Source organism: Gregarina niphandrodes (genome assembly GCF_000223845.1).
Source record: "Gregarina niphandrodes unplaced genomic scaffold scaffold00007, whole genome shotgun sequence".
Lineage (NCBI taxonomy): Eukaryota > Apicomplexa > Conoidasida > Eugregarinorida > Gregarinidae > Gregarina > Gregarina niphandrodes.
The window spans coordinates 177693-198899 of NW_011645778.1; the positions used below are offsets into that span (position 1 = coordinate 177693).

Below are 21207 nucleotides of genomic sequence, written 5' to 3' on the forward strand. Positions count from 1 at the left end.
ATGTGTCCTGCTTAGCAGATGTGTCCTGCTTAGCAGATGTGTCCTGCTTAGCAGATGTGTCCTGCTTAGCAGATGTGTCCTGCTTAGCAGATGTGTCCTGCTTAGTAGGTATGTCCTGTTTTGTAGATGTGTCCTGTCTAGGTGCCGACTGTTTAGGTGTCGCCAGCTTAGCAATTGTCTCACCTGTAACGACGGAATGGATGTATATTTTATCGGCTCCGAATTGACCATCCCATGTAGCAAGATATTCTTCGTTCCTGGAAAAGATTCCAGTCTCAACATCCTTGTGCCGCAAGCGGGCGACAGATTGGAAATCTTCTCCGCCCCAAAGTCTCACTCCTTGAGTATGAGTAGTGACTAGAAAGGTGCCTTGGGGAGACCAGAAAGCTTTCCGGCTGGTCCAGGCCGGCAGGTTACCGTCAATGACAGCACCAAGTGCCTTTCTCTCCGCGGCCGCAGCCTCACCCTTGTTCACCAAGTGGGGTTCCATAGTGGCGGAATCCAATCGCCAAATCTCGGTTTCATCTTTATGTCTAAGCACAAACATTTCGTCACCAGAGTCGAGAAACCATTTCCACCATTCACCTCGTAAAGCCTTGTCGTACGTACTCAGATTCAGTCCCGGACGTTTTGTTGCCAGCGCTTCCAAATCCTCTTCAATCCTATCACCATCGAAGCTTTTAACTATCTTGGATGATGTCAGATATATTTCATTCTTCTTGTCCAACTTGAAGCTGACAATATTGTCAAGTACGGGCGGTATATAATTGAAAGGAATGGAAGCATCCATGTCACACAGACCGTCAACAGTACCAAAGTGCCGACAGGCGCCTTCTTCGTCCACCACCACCTTAACGGAAACTTTGTCGGAACGCACTCCCGCTTGGGCGACATTCTCCCTCATGCGTTTCGTCAACACCTTCGCAAGCTTCTCAACCTTTTCAGCTCCAGCATCAGGCAATGACAGCAGTATCAACTCCGTCCCTGACATAGGCAGTGTGGGCCAAAAAAAAATCACATGGTTCTGTCTCGGTGTACGCCTTCTCCAAATTACACCTAACATACTTCAGCGTGAACTACCACGTTCTCGAGCATCTTGTCCAGGGTATCATTGGTGACGTGAACCTTCACCTTTTGCAAAAGAAACAAATCGGAAATTCACACAACTAAAACGTCAAAAAGTGTTCGGTTACAGCGAAACAACGTCCCAGACTCACATGGATGTTGTTAAAGAGACAAAATAATGTCCCGAAGAGGTAGTCAGAATAGACGGGCCAAAAAAATCAATTCGTTGGAATGAGCGCCGGTTTCACGATCACAGATATCTCATGCAGATTTTCCTGTACGTGCTTCACTAGATTCCTGGACTGTTGATAATCTCTTTCCATCTGTTCCCATTCGGACGCCCCTTCAAGCGCCTTGCAGCTTTCTCGAGCCTCCGCCACGAGCCGCTCAAAGGCGTCCTTCTGTTGCCTGCGGCACTTCATTACTAGTTCTCGTCTCTCGGTCTTCCGCTTGCTGTCCTGCGCTTCGAAGGTCTTTGTGTATTGGCCAAACGAATCTTTGACTGACTCTCGCACGGACTCTGGCATGTGGACAAACGGATGCGGTCGCCATTGGAATCGGTGAAGCCCTTCAACACTTGCGTTGTAGATGGCTTTTCCTTGACATGACCAAAGAGTGTAACCGGCGATCTCGTCAATCTTGTAACCGGACTTGGAGCCGACAGGAGATGAAACACTTGTCGACACGTAGCGACCGCTGGGGTCCCACTCCACGTGCTGCAACTTCATCTGTTCACCTTTGAACAAAATTTCCGGAGTAAACAACTTGCTAGAGCCAGCGACATCTTTAGCGGTACCAGAGGATCCTCCTGCTGTCTTTATCCCGGAGGGAGCGCCCGGGATAGATCGGGTCGCAGAGTTCGCTGCCATTCCCCTACCCGATAGCCCAACTCCCGGTATGAGACGAGCCCCTGATCCGGACTGCCAAGACCCCGTCGGGTTAGACACGTCAGAGCACACACCGAACCACAGAGTGCCAGCGCTGTCCTCAACTGAGCAAGCCGACAAGACAAAATGTGTTCCGAGGGGCGACCAGGAGATGGTATTGATCTCCCGGGGAACATCCAGCGGCGCTCCGCATTGCTCAAGACCCTTTTTGGTGACTGCATAGAAGATCACTTCTTTATTCATTGAGAGGATACCCAGTCGGTCGCGAGACTCACTCCACGACACGGTCATGATTTCGTGAGGAATGCTGACCGAGCTCACGGGCAGAGAACCCCTGAATGCCTTCATCGTAAAGACATCCAACTGGGAGTGGACGGCCCGCTTTTGCCCCATGACGGCTTTCGCCTGGATTTGGGTAACGAGGGCACAGTACTCTCCGTGGTGGCTCCAGTAGATTCTGGCGATGCCGTCAATGCTGAATATGTTGCGAGTAGCCAAGACCTTGAAGGTTGGGATCTCAAACAGCGTAAGTCGGCTGGGGGCGACTTCTCTCGGTTTTGCGGTCCAGACAGCGAGGACAGCGGGGTCTCCTACGCGCGAATTAGGCTGCCACGAGAAGGTGGCGCCAGGCGCAGGATAGTACGGAATTTTGCCGGCCACTGGATCCGCGTAGGAGACCTCCACGACAGGTCCCATGGCATTGGCGATGTGGTACACTTTTATTCCATCGTCACAGGCAATGGCAAAGTACTGGGAGTTGTGAGACCAACACAGCAGAGGCCACTGCATTGGTTCGTCAGGATTCTGTTTAGGTGTTGCCAGCTTGGCAATTGTCTCGCAAGTAACGACGGAATGAACATATACTTTGTCATTCCCGAAGACGCCATCCCAGGTCGCCAGGTACTCTTCGTTCCGGGAGAAAATTCCGGTCTCAACGTCCTTATGACGCAAGCGGGCGACCGAGTGGAAGTTCTCTCCGCCCCAAAGTCGGACTCCCTGCGTGTGAGTAGTGACCAGAAAGGTGCCTTGAGGAGACCAGAAAGCCTTCCTGTTGGTCCAGGCCGGTAGGTTGCCTTCAATGGCAGCACCCAGGGCCTTACGCTCTGCGGCCGCGGCTTCGCCATGATTTACTAAGTGGGGTTCCATAGTGGCGGAATCCAATCGTAGAATCTCGGTTTCATCTTTATGTCTAAGTACAAACATCTCATCACCAGAACTCTGGAACCAGTTCCACAAGTCCCCGCGCAGAGCCTTGTCGTAGGTATTCAGGTTCAGTCCGGGCTTCTTGGCTGTCAATACTTCGAGTTCCTCTTCCACCCTGTTCCCATCGAAGTTCTTGATCGCCTTCGAGGAAGCCAAATATATTTCATGCTTCTTGTCCAATTTGAAGCTCAGGACGTTGTCAAGGACGGGCTGGATAAAGTTGTACGGAATAGACGCTTCCATATCACACAGACCGTCGATCGCACCAAAATGGCGACAGGCGCCTTCCCCGTTCACCGCCACCTCCACAGTCACTCGGTCCGGTCGTACTCCCGCTTTAGCAACGTTCTCCTTCACGCGCTTCGTAAGCACCTTCGCCAGCTTCTCCACTTTGTCCGCAGTGGCGTCGGGCAACGGCAGCACCACCAAGTCCTGAGCTGCCATTGAAAAAAATTGTTCGGGAAATACCTCCTTGGTAATTACCAATAGGCTTGGTCGATAATCCATCAACAGTCAGTCAAACCATGACTGGTGGAGTCCTCTGTGTCCCGGGTTTCACATCCTCCCCATGGGTCGGATCAAGATCTCCACGGGCCGGGTTAAGATCTCAACTGGTCGGATTAAGATCTCCACTGGTCGGACTAAGATCTCCACTGGTCGGATTAAGATCTTCAGGGCGGTGCAGCCCAAGTTTAACATTCTTCTTGTTTACCGAACCATGACTGCCACTACACTCACACACTCACACTACACCCCTGTAGACTGGGAGCACACACTCTTTGACTCAGTGTGAGCAACTCCCAGCCCCCTAAAACCTGAGACCGTGGGTTCACCGGATGCTTCGGTGCGGCTGGCATCTGCCAAGCTGCACTGCACTGGTTGAATAGGACTGTTTTGAATAAAAATATCGTGTAGAAGGTCGTATAGAAGGTCGTATAGAATATCGGTGCAGAAAGATCGGTTAAGGATCGGCAGCAATGTTGGCAGCCAAGATTTGTGAGTGAAGACAGTGGGATTTCACGCTGGTAAAATTACTCACACAGGTAGAAGACTTGGTGTCGCTGGCTGTGAAAAAGAATTTAAGAATAGACGAATAAATCACAAGTCATTACCTAGTCATGAAGTTCACAGCAGTTGTCGGATTGGTGGCCGTAGCGTGTGCGGATCTGGTGGAGGATTGCCGAACTGACATTACTTCTACGCACGATGAGTGGGTCGAGACGTGCCGGGGTTGGTGTGATGCGTACGGACCGAATGGCTACTTGGCTTCGAATTGCAGTGAGGTGGCTGATGGCGACTCTTTGATTGCGTGCATCATGCAGAACCAGACATATTGCATGAACGGGAAGACGCCCCTGACTCCGGAGAAGACGGACCAGATGGTCGAAGATTGCAAGAACGCCGTCACTTCAGAGACCGACGATTGGATCCCCATCTGCCAGTCTTATTGCGAGGACTTCCGTCCGGGTAGCACTGCGACTTGCGCCACAGTCATTATCGACGGGGTTAGCATGGCCTCTTGCGTCGGGGACAAATACAAATATTGCGGCGTCCGCTGTGACGCCCTGGGCATTGACGATTAAGTCCGAGAAAACCTACCCCACCGTGGTCACGAGGTGCGGTGGCGGCGGGTGCGCCTGAGTGGACGGCGGGTGCGCCTGAGTGGACACCTAAGTAAGTTAACGAGGTATTTTTTATTATTGATGCAAACACAGCACATGTTATTAACCTAAAAACCTAGGAAGCCACAGTCCCACCCTTCTTGGGACAGCCGTTGACAACTACACACCCCCCCCCCTTAAAATGAGCCATCGTGTTGTGACGCTGGTGCCAGAGGGGCACAGGTCTATGCCGTGTAAAAATAGTCAAAACTCTGCGAAACCTTCAAGACGGTCCCTGGGACTTCCGCTGTCCTCGTCTGTCTGCGTCACTACCGCAGCGCCGTAGGTACGCGAGCTACGCGCCCCGCCAAAGATGATCAGTTTCGACTCTCCCCAACGAACTCGTCAATTCCAACCCCGGCAAACGCCGAGGGCGATGTGCACTAGGTCTAAGCCGCCGTTCTGAATGCAAACAACTATATGAAAGGCTTGGGGACTCCCCTACCCGCACTGGGGTCATTAGTTCTTGTAGGGGTAGCACTTCATATACGAGTACGAATCGTCTATAGAATGAATGTGAAGGAAATACTGAACTCAGCTGTTTGAAGCCGGAGTAGAAACGACTAGTATATCACCGCAGAGGGGAAAGGTCCATACTTTCCAGAAGATGCGAGATCCTCGAGACTTTTGGAGAGCTTGGAGCTTTTCTCTCTACGGAGAAATACTGGTCGTACCTACTCAATGTCACTCTGTCTCGCAGCCAGCCGCAGTTCTTCAGCTTTAGGTAGAAGCCATCATAAACATATGGTGCTGTATACATCATCGAGGTCCATGCAGTGAATGCCGTTAGGTGTACTTCGTGTATGGGGACATTCCAGAAGCCCCAATTACAGTCGAGTGGTATATAATGTGTGTTACCCACAGACGTTGGAAGACTGTGCCATCGGAGGGAATGGGAACGGCATCGTCCTTCATTCTGCTGCTCACGATACGATACTCGATGGCCATCTCTTAATCGACGATGTCCACGTAATCGGTCGGGTCCCTCTCAGCCCACTGTATCTATTCTAGGCCTAATTGTTCCTTTGTCTTCCTTTGTCTAGCTGGCTTTGTCTCTCCAGCTGGCGGTAGTTCGCAGCACACGTGCGTGTGAGTCCTCATTATGTTATATGAGGTCTCCATGCGTCACAATAGGCCAACTCGGCCACTGCGTAGTCATCGTTACCCAGTTAGTGCAGTACTAGATTATGTTCCGTAATTCTTCCCGCCACTGGGGAAGAACTCCGGCGTAGGTTTGTTCGGCTCTTGGCCACTGGGAGAGGCCTCGTAGGAAGAAGCCTCGTAGGAAGAAGGGAGTTCTTTTTGGGCTGGTAGCATTCTGGATTCCTGGTTCGACCCTTGTAAAAACGTCTATCTCCCCAATAATGCGCTGCAAACGTTGTCTCAAATATGCCCGACGTCTTTTCTGTCCCAAAAGACTTTCGGACTGGAACCAACTCAGACGAGAAACAACATCAGCAATCCTTCCATTCCAGGAGAAACCTCGGCAAGGGTGACAGCAGACCCGGACCCGTCGGTCGGCATCGGTAGAGAACCACTTTGGCACCCCGTTCAGCCCTCGGGTCACAACCAGCTCAGCAGCCGTCTGGCCAAGTGCGACAGGCTGTCACCGGAGCTGGATGGATGGAGGGAATGAAATAGAAATATTATAGTTCAATCACACAGCATGGCTTCCAAGATTGTTTCTGTCCACGCACGCCAAATCCTCGACTCCAGAGGTAACCCTACCGTGGAGGTGGATCTGTCGACGGAGCAAGGATGCTTCAGAGCAGCCGTGCCTTCTGGTGCCTCTACTGGTATCTACGAGGCTCTCGAACTCCGTGATGGCGACAAGACTACCTACCTTGGTAAGGGTGTGTTAAAGGCTATTAACAACGTTAACACCATTATTGCCCCCGCTCTGATCGGCAAGGACGCTGTTGACCAGACAGGCTTGGACAAGCTCATGGTTGAGACGCTCGATGGCACTCAGAACGAGTGGGGCTGGTGCAAACAGAAGTTGGGCGCCAATGCCATCCTTGCATGCTCCATGGCCATCGCCAGAGCTGGTGCTGCGGCTAACAAGATGCCCCTCTACAAGTATGTCGCTAAGCTAGCGGGCAAGGATACCGAGAAGTTTGTTCTCCCCGTCCCTGCGATGAACGTCATCAACGGAGGATCTCACGCCGGAAACAAGCTTGCCATGCAGGAGTTCATGATCCTTCCCGTTGGAGCCACCTCATTCTCTCAGGCTATCCAGATGGGTGCTGAGGTGTACCACAACCTGAAGAGCATCATCAAAAAGCAGTACGGAATGGACGCCACAAACGTTGGAGATGAAGGCGGCTTCGCACCCTCCATCCAGGACAACTTCGAGGCGCTCAACCTTCTCGTTGAGGCCATCAAGGCCGCGGGCCACGACGGGAAGATAAAGATTGGCACTGATATTGCCGCTTCCGAGTTCTTCAAGGAGGGTGGTTTGTACGACTTGGACTTCAAGAACAAGGATTCCGACAAATCGAAGTGGCTGAAGGGTGAGGAGCTGGTTAAGGTGTATCTGGAGTTCGTTGACAAGTACCCTATGGTGTCCATCGAGGATCCTTTCGACCAGGACGATGTTGCTGCCTGGGCCAACATGGAGAAGCAGATTGGCAGCAAGATCCAGATTGTCGGCGATGACCTTCTTGTGACCAACCCCAAGCGTATCGCCTGGGCGAAGGAGCACGAAGCTTGCAATGCCCTCCTGCTTAAGGTGAACCAAATCGGATCCGTAAGCGAGTCCATTGAAGCCGTGAAGCTTGCCCAGTCATACGGCTGGGGTGTCATGGTCTCCCATAGATCTGGTGAGACTGAAGATACTTTCATCGCTGACCTCGTCGTTGGTCTCGGAACAGGCCAGATAAAGACTGGTGCCCCTTGCAGATCTGAGAGACTTGCGAAGTACAACCAGATTATGAGAATCGAAGAGGAACTGGCCGACAACGGATCTTTCGCCGGTGAGAAATTCAGGAACCCGTCGAAATAGGAATGAACTAGAGCGATCGCACTTTTTGGTAAGCATAATTTAACATAGAAGGCACACGAGTATGTTTGCACACGACTTGTTGCCAACAGCTGATAGAACTAACTTCACGGGGCTCGTTCAGCAGCTTGTATGTACTGGGGGGGGGCTTTTTTAAAAACTGGTATGACCTGGGTCTATGAGTTGATTAGACTACATAATAAGTATGAGGCCGGAAGTGCTTTGTCGGTGCCTCCGGACGAAGACGTGTTTTGCGTGTATACAGACAAGGATCAAGTCATGGTGTTGAATGTGATGTCGTGTATGGCCCCCGTGAGCGTCCGATTGTGTATGGACCATTGGCTCATCGCATCCTTCGGACTGGAGCAGGTGGCCCGGGATTGGAAGCAGCGATGCCAGTTGCCTGTGTATAGGAGGCTGGATAACAAGAAATCCATGCGAAGGAATGCACAGCGCAAGGAACCGTGGACCACCAGCGGGGCCAGGAGGAAGTTGGTTCCGATGAGTGGCGGCAAGTGGACCCAGAATAATCTGTTTGAGCCCGAGGCTTCGACGCCTTCGCGACCTGATGGAGAAAAGCTAGGAATGCGTCCTATAGATTATTTCCCCAAGTCAAAAATTACCGACTTGACTTGCAGTAATCTCGCGAGATGGTTCATCTCCTCGTTGGTGGGTCCTAAATTGGACGCCTCTCTGACTAGGGCTTCACACTCGACTAGGGCAAACTCGATTTCAACGAGCTCGACCGCCCGCCTGTACGTGTGGCCCATTCTGGTCATGTCTCGGGACGGCGATCTGGTATTGACGCGGGTGACGAGCTACGATCTGTTACGCGATTCCGTGGCGCAACTACCTCTGCGTTACAACCTCCTGCGCACACTGCTCGAACGCGGCGCCAAATTGCCACCCGGCGTCAGCTGTGTCGCCGCTGACATCCGAGACGCCGATGGCCAGAACGTCGCCGTGGACGCCCTCGTGGCCGTGGACCCCGACGAGTACGTCCCCACGCGAGACCGCCTGGTCGCCAAACGCCCACGCAAAGGCGAGGCCTGGCTCAAAGCCTGGGCCGCCTCGCTCTCCACCACGCCACTGGACCCGCGCACCAACATCCTGGTCGCCGCCTGCTCCAAAGTCGCCTTCGTCTACTTGGTTACCGGCGACCAACTCCTTGGCGACCAACTCGGCGGGGACCAACTCCTTGGCGACCAACTCGGCGGCGACCAACCGGTTGGGGGGCAGGATGCTACGCCGGAAGCTACCCCGGGTGGCACACAGACTGGAGAGACGGCGCAGGGGGAAGGGGTGCAGGACGGCGGGGAGTTGATGCCGCTGGCGTGGTTCGACATCGGCGGCGAAGAGACGGACCTGAACACGGTCGTGGCCGTGGACGTGGCGGTGGCGCCTGCGTGTGGCGGGCGTGGGCACTGCATCTTGGCGCTGAGTGACTCCGTTGGACGGCTCATTGTCGCGCACCTGCTTCTTGTTCCCGTGGCTGAGACGTCGGGATCCAGGATGTCGCACATGGCTCGTTGGCAATCGGTGTTAATACGGAGAGACCGGCCAGGCGACATTTTCAGTTCCCTCAGCATTCAGCTGCGTCCCGAGTCGCCGCTAGGGAGTACGGAGTTCGCTGTGCTTGCGACCCAGAGTGCGCGCTTGGCGGTTTTCAGCTTTCGTGTGCGCACCACTACGACCGGGCAGGTTGCGGTCGCCGAGGCGCTGACCGGCTCCGACAACTCGCCACCCGCCCTCCCAGAACCCGTCCCCGACCCGCCCCGCAGACGGGGTCGACCCAGCAAGAAGGCAGCTGCCAGGAAAGCCGCCATCAAAAAGGCGGCGGTCGGGAGGAAGCAACCGCTCGGCGCCAAAAAACCGAAACTCGAGGCGCAGGAATACGTCCTGGAAATGCGGCATCCCACTACTACTAGCACTGCTACGCACGGGGGGAACAGCCCAAAGGGGAACAGCTCGGTGGTGGCGGCCGAGGAAGTGATGATTTCGCCTGCGGCTAGTCGACCCGGCGTGGCGGGAGGGTTGGTCGCCCTGCATGAGGCTTCGGGTGCGTTGGCGTACGTTGTGGGTATTGACCTGGAGCACTCGGGGGAGTACGGCTATGTGAGAGAGACGCGTCCGACGAAGAGTACGGACGCGTACATCATGAACCTGGTGGACGAGACGAAGGTGGGGACTCTTGACATGGCGGATCGTTTCCTCGACTCGCGGCTGCGTTTCGTATCGGGCAGTTGCGTGTTGCAAAGCGGACTGTGTCTGATCTTTGAGAGCGTGGGCACCATGGCTACGCTCAACGCCGGTTGGCTACCACGTTATGCCGAACCTGTAACAACACGGCTCTGCCACGCACTCTACCATGCAATTACTCACCCCGAAAGCGCCCGCTTTGCACACCTTACCAGCTGGCGCCTCTGCTTCAAGGACCCCGAACGTGCACCCGATCTGTCCGGCCCGCGACTCCAACTGAAATCTCTCGTCGACCCAAACGCCGACACGCCCATCGCCGAAGACCTCAATGAAGAACTTCCCCTCCACAACTTCCTCGAGCACCTCAAGGCCGCGCTGGAACGCCTCGACCCAGTCCAAGCCCACTCGGTCCAAGGGGACAATCTCGGAGGACCACTGGTGGCCATGGCGGTAGGTGTGCTGGTCTACATGCTCCAGCGGCTGGGGGTCGGAGGACGGGTGATGCACGCTGACTACTTCGCGCGCTTGGTGGAGACGAAGCACCCGGCCGGTGTGCGGCTGCTCTATCTCCTGCGCGCGATTGTGTTCAAAACATACTACCATAAGGAACTCGTTCCCGTCGTGCCCCAATTAATCCTCAAACTCATCTGCTACTATGCCCGACTCGTGTTCGACCTGACTCCCTCGGTCCCAGGCATTGACGACGACGACGAGGAGGACGAAGCGCGGCCGGATGAACTGTCTAAGGATGAAGTGCTCGTGGTCGAAACCGAAATTTTCGACGAGGAAGAACACAGCCGTCCTGAGGAAGAACACAGCCGTCGTGAGGAAGAACACAGCCGTCGTGAGGAAGAACACAGTCGTGAGGAAGAACACAGCCACCACGAGGAACGCAACGGCCACGAAGCATTAGCTGACCAGGCACCGACCGCCGGCGTCCTGGTCGACAAGGCTCTCAGCAAAGCGTCGAGACAGAAAGACATCAGCGAGTTCGTGAGAAACGGACTCTCCATCATGGAGTTTGCACAACGACTCAGGAACGACACCGAAACGGACCAGGCCTATCGCATGGCCACCTACCTGATAACACAACAACCTCTCGACGAGCTCGATTTCTGCCGAGCGGACAACCCCTACTGTCACCACTGTGACCAGTTCTTCTTCGCCGACGTGCTGTGGGACGGCTCCGAAACACTCTGGACAGAACTCACCGACCACGGCAGGCGCTGCCCCATGTGCTTCTCCACTTGGCTTGTTCCTAAAGGATAAACACCTCCTCCTCCTGTCGAGCCATTGAAGATGTCCGCGACGATCAGTAGTCGCATCTCCAGACGAAGTTGCTCCTGGTGGCGCGGCAGGCGCTGCTGAGTCCGCAGCTGACGGAGCTGGCGTGGCCAGTGATCAAATCGTGGCGTGTCGGTATGTAATAGATGGTCTCGAATTGGCGTAGCATCAATCTTAGAGCGTGGGCCATTTTGCTGGCGGCGTTACCAGCGTAGGCGTTGACCCATTGCAACAAGCTCGTAGCCGGATTTATGCGTGGACCGACCGCCGGAATCGTCACCAAACCAGTGGTGGCGTTCCGGTCGACCGCTTCCGGAACAACCTTGGGGCCAAAAATATCACTCAGATCCGAAAGAGCCTCCTCCAAATCCGAAAGTGCTTCGTCCGTACCCATCCGGCTTGTCCGCAACCCCGACCAAGAAACATCTTGTTTCAATAAAGACTCGAACGCTGGAATAGGCCCAAACTCAGGAAGAGGGCCTACACCCGGTGGAGATCCCAGGTAGGGAAGAGATCCCAGGTCCGGAAGAGATCCTAGGTCGGGAAGAGATCCTAGGTCGGGAAGAGATCTTAGGTCGGGAAGAGATCTTAGGTCAGGAAGAGGTAACAAATTGGGGACCGACTTGGCGTGACGAACATGTGGCGGAGTTTCTCGGAATGGGAGTCCCAAAGGCATGGTATTGGGCGTAGACTCGGTCATGGGTGTAGACTCGGTCATGGGTGTAGACTCGGTCATGGGTGTAGACTCAGTAATGGGTGGACCATGGTAGGTATATTGCAACGTCCTGGGTAAGAAGCGAAGCTGGGAAATAGTTTCTGGAGTGGGCTCTAGAGCGGAGATCCAGTCGGTGATTCTTGCGTGGTTATCGAGGAACGTTTGGTACTGCTGGTTGGTGGCGAATGTGGCATTGTCTTGAGCTTGGTAATTTATGCCCGGGACCAGTTTGGCGTCCATGACGACCCGGCCCCATGGGGTTGGGAACGCGTCAGTGCCTTGGCCGCGAATAACGGCGTGACCTGACCCGCACCGAGGCCACCCGGCGCGCCCGTTGCCCTCCACCCGGCCTTCGAAGGAGCCGTGGAAACACGGGAAAGAATAAATCGGGTCTTTACGATCCACGATCGACCGGTAGACCACTCCCGGGTGGTAACCATTGAGCACCCGTGGGCTTGAGAAAGTCACACTTCCAATCGACAAATCGCACCCGTTCTACAACGATAGTCATAAGTGGAGGTATGTGGGGGTGAATCGTGTGTCTGCTAAGCTGTGTGTCGGCTAGGTAGCTTACTCGCTCGAAATGGTACTTGATCATTGTACTCAGAAGTACGGATAGGGAGCCTCCGAGAGAGTGTCCGGAGAAAATGATTTCAGTCCGTTCATTATTACAACCGCACTCCTGCAGTAGTTCCTGCAGGATGTTCCGGACCGGGTCGAAAAGAGCCAGTGCCATCTTTAGCGAGCCCTGTTGGGCTGTTGATCGTCCAATGAATGCAGGATAGGTATGATACTGAAAGTCACCTAACCACTCAAAGTCTGTTTGGGTCCCACGTATTATAACCAGAACTTTGCATTGCTGCGCAACGTTCCAAGTACCAGGTGACTGCTTGAGGAAATAGATCAAAGGTAAACTTATAGGAGGGCCGTCCATGATGTGGCCAATGCCCGGACCACCTCCAGAGATTGTGTGTTCCAACCTGGCTCGGTCCTGCGCTGTTTGGTCCTGTGCTGTTGGGTCCTGCGTTGTCCAGTCGTGCGTTGTCCGGTCGTGCGTGGTCCGGTCGTGCGCTGTCCGGTCGTGTGCTGTCCGGTCGTCTGCTTGTGGAGCTGAGGAAGCCGGGGACCGCCGTATACGGGACCCAACCTCAGTGCCGAACAGGACTTTTTGAATTGACCAACCCGGAATAAGGGTCAACTTGTCCAGGTTGGGCATACCCAAGACTGCGTGACACGAAGGGTTAACCGACCGATAAAATATAATCACTGCTCTGTACAGTGCCAGATACGTAAGCATCTCTTTCCGTCGCACACGCTCAGGAACAGACGTGTCACGATATACTTCTTTGACCAGTGTGATGGGTATGTTCAACTCCCGATCAGTGAAACGAAATTCCCGATCCATACTGTGACATACCTGGTCTTGTGGAAGACCTGGGATATGCTCATATGACTTGGTTTTCATTATATAAGGCTCTTCCTCAGACGATGGTGACGCCGGCTCCGATTCCCCATTCAGCCATAGTGAGCTGGAGGGCCACATTGATTTAGTGGGAGGCCATATTGAGGTGGGAAGCCACATTGAAGAGGAGGGACGTGAATTGGAGGAAATCCTTGTGGAGGAGGAGAGGGAGTTTGAATGTCCTGAAAAGGACATTCCGTTGTGTTGAGCGTCCAGCTCACAATCCATTAGATCCGGTAGAGACGTTCTTAGGTTACGACTGCAGGCAGTTAGAGAGACGGCAACGTCTTGACCGAAACATGCCATCGGAGAGGAGCCGTTGTAAAGCTGGTATTCTAGGTCGATAACTCGGCAGAACGCCAGAGACAAATGCTCTACTTTCTTCAGGGGGTCCATTGGAGAAGGTAATCGAAAGACGCTCAATGCCGTTCTTAAAAGCTCCAGCAGTGAGTTCAGTGACGCAGATTCATGTGACGTTGCATCCGGTTCCAGCAGACCCATCTCGCGCAAGATCGTGGAAATGCCCAAAGTTAGTGTTTCCACCGTGTCACCATTTTGTGGATTAAAGCCTTGGGAGTGAGAGGCCATTGCACCCGCATACATCCCCTTAACTAATTCAGTTACCGATTTCTTGATTGCCCCATCGACCCCATGGGAACACCAATCATAAGGAAGTCCTAAAGACCACGGCAAGTACACCTCAACTGCCTTGGCCCATCCCAGCATCCTTTCTGTTGGATAAAATGGTGTCAATGGACCTTAAATAAAACACGTAGTCAATCTTTGTCGATAGCAGAGCGCAGAGCACACGTGCGTGCTGGTAGGGGCCATATTAAATATATGGTCAACAATAGCCGATGGCAGCCGCAATCTATGGAGGGTGCTTTGGATTGCCGGGAGGACATGCTCAGTGAGTATCAACCCTTGGCGAAGCCGAAAAGCGAGGTAATCATAGGTCAAATTCCGTCATACGTCCGGAAAGCATTTCTGGCTAAAGGAATTAGCTTCCAAGACAGACTTCGCTTGCATCAGCTTTTGGAGAGGGCTGTAATATTATGCTACGAGCATGAATGTCACCAGATCTGGTGTCGAGAGATTCAAGAGAATTCCATGAAGGTCGCTGAACCGTTTTTGAGAACCACGATTGACCCGTTTCAGCATGCTCATGTGCATCGCCATGGCAGCGGAGATTCACCATCTGAAAATGGCCTACTCAAATCTGTTGCGAGCTATTATAGGAGCTTTATGGGAACGGTCGATATTTTGGCTGCGGCTGCTGATTACCTGGACATGGTCTTTACAATGAAAACATTTCACAAATCCACTCGGAGTGTGTGCATCCAGGCTTTCAAAGCGGGCGTGTGCAAATCTCGAGATGTCTATGAACTCAGAGATGGCGTTCCTCGTGAGGACCTTCCTCGTGAGGACCTTCCTCGTGAGCACCTTCCTCGTGAGGACCTTCCTCGTGAGGACAGCATGCAGTACTTAAAGCGAACTTTGTGGGATCACATCATTGCTTGGGAGAAGTCGTTCGTACAGAGACTGGCGTCGGAGAAAATGGACGAAGCATCTGGTAATGAACAGGATTCTGGCGAGCATCACTGCGAGGTTGTGAATCGTTGCTACCGATGTTATCGCGCCGTTTGGAAGGAGCGTTTCCAGGTGATATCTGAGCTGATGGCACATCTGGATATTGCGGACATTGCCGCCGCTCAGGTCGCAACAGACATGGCTGTCAGTGCGGTTTTGGGTTCCTTCCGGAACCACCAGTGTTTGGGCACGTTGAGACGAGTCATCAACCAGATGGAGGAGTGGTACCAAGATGCATATAAGCAGAGTTACTCGCGGGAAGAACTATTCCATGGAAAATTAGTGGCGAGGCTTTTCGAGCCCAATGGTTTCTGGATCTCGGCAGCTAAACCCCGACTATTAACCTTCCAGTTCTCTGACCTAAATGGGCGGGCTAACCCTCAGAGTAACGGCCAAGAGCAAAAGGGATGTTTCGTAAAGAAACGGAGACCAGATACTGGAGAGGGAAACCCGCATGGAATGTACAGTGGGTGTAATGAGGATACACGTAGTCCGATTGAAGAAGAGGAGGAGATACTGCCTATGGAGAGGGCCCATTCAAGATGCCCAGAGACGAAGATAGTGAGGCTGGATGTGTTTGGCTCAGAGACGCAACCTTCAGCACAGTCGGTTTCACTAACGGTGTCGGCTTCCACATTGTTTGAGTCTGGAGCGTTGCTTGAGTGGGAGACCTGGAGAGCCTTGGTCTCAGGCTTGGTGAGAGGCACAAGTGCGTACGAGTCTTTGCTCCAGGCTTGGGGTCGCCTGGTAACAAACGTGACCACTCAGGTGCTGAAGGCGGTGCTGTCAAGGTCTTCTGACGAGCAAGTCGCAAGCGCCTGCGCCGTCACTGACCAAATGAAAGTGAAAATCATTACCACCCTCTACTTCCGGTTTGTCGCCATGGTAGTGACGGAGCAGGGTGGCACAGCGCGCACTCCTGAAGACGGAAACGCTAGCGCTAGTGCTAGCAACAGCGAGGGGGTGGGGTATGTTGAGTACAGAGTGTTGAAGGAGTACTTTGGTCATGCATTTTCGTCTGTCGCCAGGGGAGAGTTGCTCTCTGCTTGTCTTGTTAACTACATTGAGGCTCTGTGGGTCGAAGGCTGCGAGGATGAGACAAGCTACTTAGAAGTGCTGCCAGTGTTCAGGGTCCTCGAAGACAAGGCTTTGTTGCAGAAGCTGCTGGAGAGCAAGCTCATATCGGTGCTGCTAGTTCACCGAATCAATACGGTGACCGGACTGAACATGGTAATCAACCTTCTGAAAGACGAATGCGGAGACAACTACGTCAGCCAATTACTCAGCATCAAGTCAGACTGCGAGAAGTCCCTACTACAATCCAAAGGCTGCAACATTCCCCGGATCTCCGTTCGAGCGCTCTCTCTACGATCGTTTCAAACAAGACAAATCGAGACACATGCTCGAATTACCAACACGAACAATCTTTGGTTCCCACAAGACTGGAAACTGCCGGGAGACGTAGCCGCATTGGCGGGTCAGTACGCTGACTATTATAAAAGTCAATTCAAACGTAACCTTCCTATCTTCCTATGTTATGCATGCACGTCTTCCTATCCTCCTATGTTGTAGACCGGCTACTAATTTTCGACCTGAGAGCGTCTTTCGCACACATTGAAGATAGGCGCACTGGAGACAGTCTAGTTGTGTCCACAAGTCAATATTTAGTAATGACTCTTTTAAGTCAGAAACGAAGTATGTCACGTGCTGAGGTGACCGAAGCGTTCGGGGGGGATGCGGAGACCGCCCACCTCGTACTCGAGACCTTGAGCAAGACAGGCCGTCCATGCATTAAGGAGATTGAGCCAAATTGCTACGCGCTAATAACGAGGGGTGAGCAGTGGGGTACGAACCGGCTGTCGGCTCACGTGTGTCCAGAGCAATCTTCTTCGTGCGTTAATTACCACGAATTGTTGCTTCAATCGGAGGCCGAGAGAGATCGACAGAAGCGGGTCGAAACTTCGGGCTCGTCCGAAGCCGAGGCCCGCGAGGTACCGTCTTTCTTCAGAGATATTGGTCTCGAGGCTTACATCATGCGATTCTTGAAGACCAATTCGCACGCTAAATGGGATCAGCTCTTCCTCATTTGCCAGATGGAGTGCCGCCACCACGGAAATCTCACAAGAGAACTCTTTGACGGGAAGGTTCACAAACTCATATCCAGGGATTTCATTAAACAACAGGGGGACACTCTCCATTACGCTCAATAGCCCCGTTCAATAGCTCACCGTTCTTTCGAGCTACGGCCCCACCCGGGCCGAGCACGGTCTGGCCTACCGCCCCCCCCTTATGTAGCCCACCCCCTCCCAGGGTTGCCCCAGGCAGCGCGGCTGCTGCCAGGGTCAGTGGTGTTGGGTAGCTGGTCGCCCGATGGAGTTAGGTGGAGTCAACGGAGTCAAAAATCTCACCGCCTTGGGGGCCGTCTAGAGCGATGTTTCGGCTAGTATATCCGGGGTCAGCGAACCCTGGATGAGAGACCCTGGTGTCAGAGAACCTGGGGTCAGAAAACCTCGGTTCCGGAGCCTGTCGGCGTCTGGGGACTTTCATGACCCTGTGATCTAGGGGAGGTCGGTCCGTGGTGCCGCGGTGACGAGAGGGGGATTTCGGCTCGGATTGTTCGCAGTCGCGTCTTATATCGTAGTCCCCATACCGATGACGATCCGGTCCACTCCGCCGGTCCAGTTGCCGCTCCATCCCACACTGCCTACGATGCCACGGCTCGGCTGCATATTGCAGTTCAGTCAATTCGTCGGGCCGCTGCGAGTCTCGCCTCTGGGAATCTCGTCGTTGGGAATCTCGCCGCTGCGGGTCTCCCCCTTCGGACGGACCTGGCTCGCTCGGCATGGTCGCGCTCTGAGAGAGATGGCTGGAGTACACGTCTGAAGGCGGACCCTCGGAGGGGAGTCCCTCCGACCGGCCATCTGAAGGCGACGCTAACGGGCGCCTGTGCATCCTATAGGGGAGCTTGCTCGCGTGTCTTTCGGCCGCCTGCCTTTCGCCCAGATGCCTTCCCCCTGGATGCCTTTCGTTCGGATGCCTTTCGCCGGGATGCCTGTCAAGACCGGGGAATTGGTCGGTGACGTAGCGGTCAGCCACGTACCGGTCGTCGTACCGGTCGTCGTACCGGTCGTCGTAGCGGCCGTCGTAACGGTCAGGGAGGTAGTCAGCGTCGTAATGTTCTTCGTAACGGTCATCGTAACGTTCATCAGGAAGTACTCCTGGAGGGTAATCAGGCGGGGTATGTCTCTGATGACCGTTCCGGCCAATCCTATTTGGTAGGGTGACTTCCTGGGAAACTCTGGTTGAACCGCTGGACTTGATGCGGCCTCCAGTACTCGTCTGTTCGCTCGATCGTACCTGGTCGGTGGAACGACTTAGTTCACTTACCTGGTCGCCAGCTCGGCTGTCGACGGCTCGGCTCTCGTATTTGCCTAGCCGCCAGCCTAGGTACCAGTACGGGTTTGGGAGCGTTCCTGAGCGTCGAGGGATTTCTCCAAACACGAAAATTTCGAGACCTTTCTGGATGACTTGTTCTGACTTAATCTGTTTGATGCCCGACGTCTTAGTAGAGTGAAGCCACTGTCGAAGGGCGTCAAACTGTTTCTTATCCAATAGGCACGACAACAGCCTCACTTCCGGCCGTTCCGCACGCCAGTCTACCTTGTGTCTGCAAACAAGTTGCTGGTTTGTGAAACCTTCGCTCTGACGCTCCTTCACTTCAGTGACAGCCCTCGGAATAAGGACTACCAAACTGTCATCAAACTCATCCAAAAGAGTGTTGTAACTCTCAATCAGTCTCTCCTCCACCCCCTTCATGCACTCACGTCCCGCTTTACAGCCATCGCCTTCCACGCAACCGTGCTCACAACCTTCAGAAGGCAGCTCCCCGGACGATATAATTTCCCCAGAGGACCCCGCCTCTCCAGAGGACCCCGCCTCTCCAGAGAACCCAACATCTCCCGATGAATCATTTTTAGATGAAACTCGGCCGCGCAAGCCTAATATTTCACCGTCCGGTACCGACATATTCTCGGCTGAAGAAAGCACGGCGTCATTCGACCCCACTCCACTTGACCCCACTCCACTCGACCCGGGTCCATTCGACCTGAGTCCATTCGACCTGAGTCCATTCGACCTGAATCCATTCGATGCCTCGGACTTGGTTATATCTTCACGGTCTCTCACGTCTGATAAAAGACCACCCCGCTTGATGATGGCGTCAGGCTTCCAATAATCCTGTTCTTGATCTGGTGCCCCTTCCGCCACCTGTTCACCCGAGTTTTCATTGACGTAGTCCTCATCTTCATTGATGAAGTCCTCATTGTCGGAGTCTTCACAGACGGCCGGACATCGACGTGCCCCGGGTAAGGGCCCAACGTCATTATATAAACAAGGTTCAGACATACATCCCCGTTCCGCAGAGTCAGCGCTCACGAGGTCCGGCTTTTGACTCGTGCAAGCATCCCAACTATCCGGTCTCCGAGGTCCACAGTCCGATAAGCGGGTCCGAATTACTTCATGGGCGCCACCACCGTCCAGGTCGTGTTCTGACCAGTAATCCAGCGACGGGTCATCTCTTCCTTTTTCATCTCGACATTGTTCATCTCCTCCTTTTTCATCTCGACATTGTTCATCATCCCCTAGCCAATTATTATCGCAAATGCCTTTGAGGAAAATCTGGGGTCGCGGCAGCTGATGCGAACTAATGGGCTCGTTCGGACTCGGGTGAAGCCGGGGTAGCCGCGCATTTCGTCGTTGATGAGCTGTGTCGAAGCCCCAGTTTTGTCCGTGCTGCTGTCCCCTCCAGATCCGGAACTCCTTGATAGTATATAGAGTGAATAGTATGTCCTTCGTTTTGTGTGCCCTCTCAATGTTGTCTCTGTACAAGGGAAGGTAACTGTCCGGCTCGAGTACGAACGCTCCGTATTCTCGGGCGGCTATCAAAGTAAGGGTCAACACGTCACAAATTGACTTTAGTACTTCAGATGACGTCTCCACCGACAGCAGTAAACATACTGCCTAAGACGAGAGGAACGTGAATGGCAGGCATACCTGGCTTACGTAGTGGAGATAGCACTCGTTGATTGACAGATCGTCAATCAAGCAAAACGCATCATGGGCGCATTGGAAGTCATCGCTCGAGGGTGATTCAATTGATTTAAGAAGCCCTATCAATAGCCTCCGTGCCGGCACATCTACGAGCCCGCATACACGACGACCCTGTAGGTCGTAATTCCTAAGCATCCGCAGTCCCAACAAAAATAGCCCCAACCATTTTTCAAAACTAACTTGGATCCTCCCCAGGCCAGCCGAATACGGGACAAAATGGGGTCATATAGTTACCATCGAAAAAATCTACTCTTCAGATCCTGACTCAGAAGCATCACCGAAACGGGCATTCCAGTTAGCACCACGAGACGATTTCAAGTTCTTCTTGTACTTAGGGCACAAGTGCTTCACCGGCGTTACAACCTTTTTCAGACTCAATTTCTTGATGCCATTGCGATGGGCTTTACGGCTCTAATAACATTCAAATTAACACTGACCCAAACGGAGCAACCCAATGGTGCAACCCAACGTAAACCTCATTCAGCCGTGCGTGTTTTCACCCGCTTGGACCCTTCTGAATACCGGCAGGGTTTGGTCTACGTTGTGGATACTTACCTGATTGTGGTTGGTATGGTTCTTGCTCTTCGCCATGGCCTCCTCTGTCCCAAAAAAAATTACTCCCGGCGTTTGTGTAGACTCGTTTTGTTGCAACAAATAGGGGAGCGTCGTGGTAGGCGTTGATTATTCGTCCAGCTGAGTTTTATTCGTCTAGTTATGTGTGCGGTGTGCTGTGTTGCAAACACACACACGGAGCGTGGAAAAACTGTTTGCGGGGTATGGTTATTCAGGACCGGGAGCTCAGCTGAGGTGGAACTAGAGGTCTGAGTAAGAAGACGTTAAGAGAGCGAGCGTACGGGTCGGAGTCGTGGGCACGAGCCCCAGTTGCGGGTTATCGTTCCAACGGCGGCAAAATCGGCATTTGAGGGAAGATGGTCAATGGTTCATAATCGTCTGGCGCTTGTGTGCTATTGACCACGGCGGAGGACCAGAGCCAGTCGCAGCCAGGGGCGTAGGGTTTGGCGGCTTGCTGT

General features: G+C 53.5%; 9 protein-coding genes across 9 annotated transcripts; 4 read left to right on the plus strand and 5 right to left on the minus strand.

The window, feature by feature from the left end:
* Positions 1-149: 149 nt before the first annotated feature.
* Positions 150-1063, minus strand: GNI_050560 (putative eukaryotic translation initiation factor 3 subunit B; the record flags this gene model as incomplete). Its single annotated transcript, XM_011131445.1, has 1 exon — positions 150-1063. A coding segment is annotated over one exon (914 nt), but the record flags the coding sequence as incomplete, so codon positions are not given.
* Positions 1064-1283: 220 nt separating this feature from the next.
* Positions 1284-3599, minus strand: GNI_050570 (eukaryotic translation initiation factor 3 subunit B; the record flags this gene model as incomplete). Its single annotated transcript, XM_011131446.1, has 1 exon — positions 1284-3599. One exon carries the CDS (start codon positions 3597-3599, stop codon positions 1284-1286), a length of 2316 nt encoding a protein of 771 aa, XP_011129748.1.
* Positions 3600-4273: 674 nt separating this feature from the next.
* GNI_050580 (hypothetical protein) lies at positions 4274-4738 on the plus strand (the record flags this gene model as incomplete). Its single annotated transcript, XM_011131447.1, has 1 exon — positions 4274-4738. One exon carries the CDS (start codon positions 4274-4276, stop codon positions 4736-4738), a length of 465 nt encoding a protein of 154 aa, XP_011129749.1.
* Positions 4739-6482: 1744 nt separating this feature from the next.
* On the plus strand, positions 6483-7820 carry GNI_050590 (enolase; the record flags this gene model as incomplete). The annotated part of the gene is made up of 1 exon (XM_011131448.1): positions 6483-7820. One exon carries the CDS (start codon positions 6483-6485, stop codon positions 7818-7820), a length of 1338 nt encoding a protein of 445 aa, XP_011129750.1.
* Positions 7821-7982: 162 nt separating this feature from the next.
* Positions 7983-11285, plus strand: GNI_050600 (hypothetical protein; the record flags this gene model as incomplete). The annotated part of the gene is made up of 1 exon (XM_011131449.1): positions 7983-11285. The coding sequence occupies one exon, from the start codon at positions 7983-7985 to the stop codon at positions 11283-11285; it is 3303 nt and encodes a 1100-aa protein (XP_011129751.1).
* Positions 11286-11328: 43 nt separating this feature from the next.
* GNI_050610 (lipase) lies at positions 11329-14203 on the minus strand (the record flags this gene model as incomplete). Its single annotated transcript, XM_011131450.1, has 3 exons — positions 11329-12510; positions 12590-13421; positions 13671-14203. The coding sequence occupies 3 exons, from the start codon at positions 14201-14203 to the stop codon at positions 11329-11331; spliced, it is 2547 nt and encodes an 848-aa protein (XP_011129752.1).
* A 114-nt stretch (positions 14204-14317) lies between these two features.
* On the plus strand, positions 14318-17277 carry GNI_050620 (cullin family protein; the record flags this gene model as incomplete). Its single annotated transcript, XM_011131451.1, has 2 exons — positions 14318-16580; positions 16640-17277. The coding sequence occupies 2 exons, from the start codon at positions 14318-14320 to the stop codon at positions 17275-17277; spliced, it is 2901 nt and encodes a 966-aa protein (XP_011129753.1).
* A 166-nt stretch (positions 17278-17443) lies between these two features.
* Positions 17444-20117, minus strand: GNI_050630 (hypothetical protein; the record flags this gene model as incomplete). Its single annotated transcript, XM_011131452.1, has 2 exons — positions 17444-20004; positions 20084-20117. The coding sequence occupies 2 exons, from the start codon at positions 20115-20117 to the stop codon at positions 17444-17446; spliced, it is 2595 nt and encodes an 864-aa protein (XP_011129754.1).
* A 305-nt stretch (positions 20118-20422) lies between these two features.
* GNI_050640 (60S ribosomal protein L29) lies at positions 20423-20767 on the minus strand (the record flags this gene model as incomplete). Its single annotated transcript, XM_011131453.1, has 2 exons — positions 20423-20587; positions 20732-20767. The coding sequence occupies 2 exons, from the start codon at positions 20765-20767 to the stop codon at positions 20423-20425; spliced, it is 201 nt and encodes a 66-aa protein (XP_011129755.1).
* Between the last annotated feature and the right edge of the window lie 440 nt (positions 20768-21207).